General features: G+C 35.5%; 1 protein-coding gene across 2 annotated transcripts in view; it reads right to left on the bottom strand.

Annotated features, from left to right (window-relative positions):
* The window catches only part of pit (probable ATP-dependent RNA helicase pitchoune), a 9534-nt gene that overhangs the window by 231 nt on the left and 1803 nt on the right, over positions 1-7500 (bottom strand). The window contains exons 2-12 of one of the 2 annotated variants that reach the window (XM_043015007.2): positions 5850-5951; positions 5551-5712; positions 5141-5398; positions 4736-4885; positions 4011-4175; positions 3726-3866; positions 2912-3072; positions 2278-2429; positions 1732-1900; positions 469-600; positions 1-321 (exon numbers count right to left, since the gene is read on the bottom strand). The exon at positions 1-321 is cut by the window's left edge and continues 231 nt beyond it. In XM_043015007.2, the coding sequence (XP_042870941.2) occupies positions 157-321; positions 469-600; positions 1732-1900; positions 2278-2429; positions 2912-3072; positions 3726-3866; positions 4011-4175; positions 4736-4885; positions 5141-5398; positions 5551-5712; positions 5850-5951 (1757 nt within the window). In that variant the 3' untranslated portion in view covers positions 1-156. Of the gene's footprint in view, positions 322-468; positions 601-1731; positions 1901-2277; positions 2430-2911; positions 3073-3725; positions 3867-4010; positions 4176-4735; positions 4886-5140; positions 5399-5550; positions 5713-5849; positions 5955-7500 lie in introns of both variants that reach the window. The other variant, XM_043015006.2, reaches the window with a different exon arrangement.

Below are 7500 nucleotides of genomic sequence, written 5' to 3'. Positions count from 1 at the left end.
TAATCAAGTATATATTCCAATTACATTTCATTCAATAAATGAAACCCCTACAAATGGACTTGCCATCTTGCTAGAAGCCAGATTCCATGAATGTATTTGTCTCAGCATACAATAAAAAATATAACTCTGATTACAACAAAGAAAATAAACATAAAACTAGTATCTAGGTTTGTTCCCCTGTCGATATAACTGCGATTTCCAGACTTTCTTCTGGTTCAATCCGCCGTAGCCTCCACCACCTCCCCGCTTGTGAGGGGGTTTTGCTGATGCCACACCTAAGTCGATGAGGGGCGGTACAATAAAGCCAAAGCACTTGGCCACCTGCATGATAAAAAAAATAGTTTGTTAGAAAGAAATATTAAAAAGTAAATATTAAGAGAAAAAAAACTCTCAGAAGAAAGGAAAAAGGGCAAAATAGGAACCAATCTTATAATTCACACACACACACAAAAAAGGACATAACATCACCTTTTTCAAGTCAAGTGTATTGATGTCAAAGATGTTCTTCTGCTGATGCGACTGATATGCTCTTAGGTATCCTCTGTAAGCCTCCTTTGCACTTTGGTGAAGGAAATGGTTCTGGCCGATCAGCTTTTCCAACTGCAAGAAAAGAATCAACAATATTATTTCTGTCTTCATTTTGCACAAAATACAGCAAGAAAAATTAAAGGGAGGTTTGAAATGGAATACATATATATTCATATCTTTATTTATAGTTACATCTATATATCTGTCGATATATACACAAATACACACACACACACACACACACACACATATACATACATATAGATAAATACATGTATAGATAAATATAAATACAAGTCATAAATATATACATATACATTTATGTATTTACATCTATACCTATATTTTTATATATATATATATTTATATGTGTATATATATAAATATATCAATATATTAATATATATATATATATATATATATATATATATATATATATATATATATATATATATGTACATACATATAAGTAAATATATGTATGTGCATATATAAATGTACATATACATAGATAGATAGATAGATAGATAGATAGATAGATAGATATATGTATATGTATACGTACATGCATATGTAAATGTATACGTACATGCATATGTAAATGTATACGTAAATGTATGTATATACATATATGTATATATGTATATATGTATATATGTATATATGTGTATATATATGTATATATATATATATGTGTATATATATATATCTATCTATCTATGTATATATCTATATATATATATATATATGTATATATATATATATATATATATATATATATATGTATATATGTACATGAACATGTATATGTATATGTATATGTATATGTATATGTATATGTATATGTGTGTGTGTGTGTGTGTGTGTGTGTGTGTGTGTGTGTGTGTGTGTGTGTGTGTGTGTGTGTGTGTGTGTGTGTGTGTGTGTGTGTGTGTGAGTGTGTGTGTGTGTGTGTGTGTGTGTGTGTGTGTGTGTGTGTGTGTGTGTGTGTGTGTGTGTGTGTGTGTGTGTGTGTGTGTGTAAAACAATGCTAATGTTAACAAAAACAACAATAAAAATAGTAAACAAAAAAATTAATAAAACTCAATAATACAGATTATAGTACTAATATCAAAAGAGAAAATACTGCACTGGGACCTGTGCATATACATAGAAAAAACAAAGTCACACACAGTATAACACCAGTAAAATCAATCAACTCACCTGCATCTGAATGTTTGCCACTTTAGTCCATGAAATGTCCATGCAATCTACATTGACCTTGTGAGATTTGAGGTAAGTGACGAAGAGGTATTCCTCCTCGCGGATGAAGAGAAGGGCGCGGCCTCGACCTCCTGCGCGAGCTGTCCTTCCAACACGGTGGATGTATTCCCTGGGCAAAATAATTTTTTTTTAGCTTCAGGAGGATTGCAACATGCTGTCTTTCCAGTGAAAAAGTATAATCATTTGCTTCTCTGATCCCTATTTCTTTCATTTTAGCTTCTTTAAGGTCAGCCAGAGTTTTTCAATAAAGCCTGTCAGTAATGACTATTACTACATTATCAATTGCCATTGTGCCAGCCTATCATGATTTGAGTTTATACATTAGTTGTTAAAATATGAAAGCACTCTGCTTACTGACAAGATTATTCATCAAACATACTATACAAAACATTCAAGCTAATCATAAATTATGCTCCCACTGAATATATATCCAATTCCCTTGTATACCATTTTCTTTCTTTGGAGAACAGACAACCACACACTCACTTGGGATCATCTGGAGGATCATACTGCACAATCCAGTCAACTGCTGGAATGTCCCAACCTCTGGCCGCCACGTCTGTACACAGTAATACACCTGAATCTGCATTTGTAAACTGGTAGAAGGTGTTGGTTCTTTTCACTTGCTTTTGTTTCCCCTAAATGAGAGAAAAAAAGGAATTAGGAAAAAAATCATTAACCCTATGATGACGGTGCGTCACACTCGTGTGACACAGCCAAACTCCCGATGCCGGGGCGTCATGCCAATGTGACGATTTCAATGCAATATTGCAATCGCCCGGCATAAGGGTTTTCGCGTAGCGCGTGCCCCGTCAGGAAAGGGTAATGGCATAATTTTTTTTTAAACATACAAAAGATATATGGTTAAACAAAATAGTACAACCATCATGAAAATTTGACAAAACTGACTCAGAATAATGCTAACAACCTCTTCTTCTATCAGTAAAATTTTTCAAAACCAACTACCAGTGACTCCAGCCAGAGTAAATATTTACTGTAAAGAGGAAATGATGAGCAAAGAAATTAAAAGCCCAAAGCTGAATCAAAGTGATAAACATGTGGGGGAAAACAAAAAAACTACAATAGGCATAAAACTAATATTCTTTGCCCAAAAACTTACATGGATACACATCACAGGGACATCTATGTAGTTCAATAGTTCATGGTAATATTTGACAGTCATGCAGGAGTTGAAGAAAACCATGACTTTCTTCTTCAGATTCTTCTTGATGAATGTGTATAGAACAAGGAACCTCTTGTCAGCCGGACACACCAGGTAAGCTGAAAAAAAAAAAAAAAAAAAATTATTGCTTCTAATCTGGCATGAAAATGATATAAAACAATTATATACATAAGTCATATATATATAGTTATGTAAAATGAATAAATGAATATGCAAATAAAAGGAATGAGAAATTCTTGCTAGAATCACGCCACTAAAATATATTTCTTTTTCAATGTTTTGGATTTACAGCCATATAAAATGCTGTTTCTCAATACCAGATACATAATTCAAAGCTCATATCAATCCCTCTGATCCAAAATCACTAGACTAATGGATCTGTGTATCTGAGATATTAACCCATTAGCAGCAGATGGCATGATTTGCTGCAAAGGCAAAGTCAGTCGTAGATGCGGATGGCACAGTGCCAGACAATGTAAACCAGCCATCCTACTGCATAAATATTTAATTAAAACTGCGACCAATGGGTTAATAATTCTTTTAACCCATTCACGCCGGGGCCGTTCCGGCTTTGCATGGTCACAATACTGGGATTAGGCATAAGCCTAACGCCTCGAGATTCTCGGACGCACAAGCCGCGAGCCTAGGCTGCCCGCTTGCTCACCCTGAGCACCGGGCTTGCCCTCATAAGTCATTTAGTATCATTCATAATACACTGAATAGTGTAAGAAAATGTGGACTTTGGAATTACCTTGTTCTAGGCCCTCTACTGTTGCATGCAATTTGTCTGAATCCACATCTACTTCCATGGGTTCAGTCTTCAGAGCAAGTTTGGCTAGATCGTCAGTCTTCGTATCCTTTGTCGCGCTGAACAACATCGTTTGTCTCCGTTCTGTATTGAAAGTGGTTGGGTAAATATGAAAGAAATTATGCAACTATACATAAAAAAATCTTTCTATTTATAACAACGATGTATAAATATAAACATCAAACATGATAACTTTTAAAATCAAAGAAAAGAAAAGCAGACACTAACTTGGCAGAATATTCAAGATCTGTTTCATCTCTTCCTCAAATCCAACATCAAAAATTCTGTCGGCTTCATCAATAACGAGACACACCATGTTCTTGTAGAGGAAGTCTGGGGTGTTCCTGAGGTGATCCAGAAGTCTTCCTGGTGTGGCAACCAAGATATTGACACCTACAAAGAAAGGAAAATGTTGCATTTAACAATTCATTAAATTAGAAGGCTCTAGCAATCTAATGCCCCTTAACTAATGATGAATTTTAAAAATGAGGCTTTGCAGCATTTCTTGCCCACTATTCCTCTTTAAATTGACAAGCAAAAAAAAAAAAAAAAAATTTACAAAAAGTTTCCAATATTTTGAGTATTTTCCTGACAAACCAAGATTATATTTATGAAATGTAATAACAAGGCCTAAATTGGTCTCACTACTTCATCCCTTTTCAAGCAGAACATATCAGCAATATCCAATGAAGTTGTTTGTTCTAGAGGACAGACTAAATCAGCAAGTACAGCAACTCTTTAATATCCAATACATATGACCAATTCTAATCAAGTGACATGACCAATAACATTCTTAAGATACATTTCTCAAAAAAGAAAAAAAGAAAGAAAAATATAAGATACTGGTGATACTATATTACTGAAATATACTTTTAATCCATCTTCAGGTAAAACCTTTGTTTTGAATGACCAATACAATGTAAAAATAATCACTGAATGACCAAAATCCTCACCTTTACGCAGCTTTACTGCTTCACCCTTGCGATCGGCACCTCCCATGATCAGACCAAACGTTTGCGAATGGTCCTGCATGATTTCTCTTAGGACACCATATGTTTGCATGGATAACTCACGAGTTGGGGAGATGATAATAACTCCAGTACCTTGAGAAATATTCAGTATTGTTATTTTTTTACTTTATTATATATCAATAACACACTGCAAGTATAGCACATGAACACAAACCCATTTCAATAAGTGGTTAAATTTATGGTAATTAAATTATTCTACTATACAAAATAGCTGTACTTTTTTTTTTAGATACTCCAATGTTTGCATATTCATTGTGACTTCAAATCAAATTTCTAAGTAAATCACAAAAAGAATTGAGCTGAAATGAACCGAAGATTGTTACCCACCATTCCTAGGCTTGAATTTCAGCTTGTACATCAATTCCACGGCAGGGATGACAAAGGCCAGGGTCTTTCCTGCTCCAGTCTTGGCTGTTCCTCGTAGGTCGAGCCCCTCCAGGAGTTTGGGGATCGCCTTCGCCTGGATCTCTGTCATGTCCTTGAAGCCCATTTTCTTTATGGCGCCCATTGTCTCGTCGGAAATGCATCCCTCAAGGCTATCAAAGGATTTGGTGGTGGTGGCATTGAAGCCCAGTGTACTGTCAACTAGAAAAATAGAAAATACCATCACATTAATTGAAAGCATCACTATTTCTAATTACTGAGTGTATAAAAGTGATTACCTTGTCATTTTGAAATATTTAGAATGTCTCGAAAAAAACAGCCTAAGTGTAACATCTTTATGTTACAATACTCACGCTGTTTCCTTTCCTCCTCTTCCTCTTCTGCTTCCCCATTTCTCTCTTCCTCTGAATCACTTTTTTCCTCCTTTTCCTTCGCCTCAGACTCCTGTTCTACTTCATTATCAGCCCCTTCATCAAGTTTCTCCTCTAAGGCTTTCAGATGCTTCTTTTTCTTTTCTATGCATAGAAGAGAGCAGTTAAAATTTGTTTAAAAAAATAATAATAATAAAAAATAAAAAAAATTATTAATAATATTAGTAGTAAAATCATCTTTAGGTAAACTTCCTGTCAAATAAAACCCATCGAGCACTCACTTTTCTTTGGCTGCTGCTCCTCATCTTCGGCAGGACGTTTACTAAGAGTTGGGTGAAGGCGAATGAGTTTCTCTGCCTCATCCTGTGGCAATGACTCTTCAGCTGCTTGTAAAAAAAATAAAATGTTAGTGATGTAACATAAATTTTACACATTCGAAATCAATTAACTTCTTCTATACATTTATAAATATTCAAAATTTAAGCTTCCCACTACTGAAATAATTACAAATCAATCCTCAGTAAAACAGACCAAAAGAAAGTAGGAGCCTGTATGCATAATCAAGAGAGTCTATTACAACCAGAAGATCTATCAAATCTTTCCCTAACTATCCTAATCAATTCTTCCAATCTTCCAATCTTTCCCTAATCTGAGGATAAAATCTAGCCTGTCACATCACTCAACTTCGAACCGTACGCTAACACACATTATTGTTATTATGAATACTATAAATTATCCATAAGTACTTCCTTTACAGCTACAGTTAAAAAAAACTAACAACACAGATAACTGTATAAAGATAAACATATTTTCTTGTATACTAATATCCAAGATTGGATCCTTATTTCATCATAAATCATTAACCCGTTGCCGACGGAGGATAGATTTGCTTACACAGGATCCAGGATGAGTTTTATTTCTGATCAAGGCAGCTTCTGCAACATAATTTGATTTTTCCCACTCCCTTTTAGTCACTCATTGTAGAGCTAGATCCATTTTTGTTTTTTTGTTTTTTTTGTGTGTTTTACTGTTTTTAGAAATATATATGTCGTATCACAGGTTCCATCAATTCTGCAGTTGACTAAAATTGTAGTTCAGGGTCCATATCAACTCATTTTTTTTCTTTATACTCAATGTGATAGAAGTATTACTGTTTTAGGGTGACAAAAAGCAACTTTATTTTTTCGTATTTGTGTGCTGTCACGAACAAACACAAAACTTATAACCATCGAAAATGAAGAGGTAGGGAAGAGGAAGGAAACTTGTGCTTTTGACAGTGAGTGCCACAATAAACGGCATCCCTACTGGCACAGGGGCACATTGTAGGCATTGGGCATGGTGTAAGTCACCTTCCTCCTCTCGTTCTGCCTGCATATCTTTCATCTGCTGTACTTTAGAGCAAGAGATCAGCAACTTGTGATGTGCCATCCCTCTATAGAGATAGTGCTTGCTAGAGACCGTAGATGGGTGCCATTCAAGGCTCTCTCTCCTGCTGGTGCTAGAAGAAAGTGGTGCCATCTAGGTTTTGGAAGTGAGTTGAAACCCATTTTGCTTAATATTACGGCAGTTATAATAATTATGGTAAATTTTCCAAATAACGCCGCGTTACGAAATACCACAAAAGTGGTATCGATGGATTCCTCTCAACCTCTACTATTCATATATTGTGAAATTAATGAGCGCTTGCACCCCTGGACCCCACAATCTGGGTCTCTTTTCTTAAGGCACTTCGTGCTACCTCATCCTACTTCGGGGCATATTTCGCTTGCAAAATCTTAACCCAATGACCTACCTAACTTTGCCTAGTTTTGAATTAATCCCTAGCCAAAGGGGGGCTTCACCCCCCCCCTGGACCCCCCCTTTTTAGGGCACTTCGTGCAACATACCTTGGGCAAGATATCCCGAATCCACCATCCTCGCCCTGAAATTCAA

The sequence above is a fragment of the Penaeus japonicus genome, unplaced genomic scaffold (assembly GCF_977035675.1).
Source record: "Penaeus japonicus unplaced genomic scaffold, GWHDUDI00000001_assembly GWHDUDI00000016, whole genome shotgun sequence".
In the NCBI taxonomy this organism is placed as follows: domain Eukaryota; kingdom Metazoa; phylum Arthropoda; class Malacostraca; order Decapoda; family Penaeidae; genus Penaeus; species Penaeus japonicus.
This window is presented reverse-complemented; position numbering and strand designations above follow the sequence as displayed.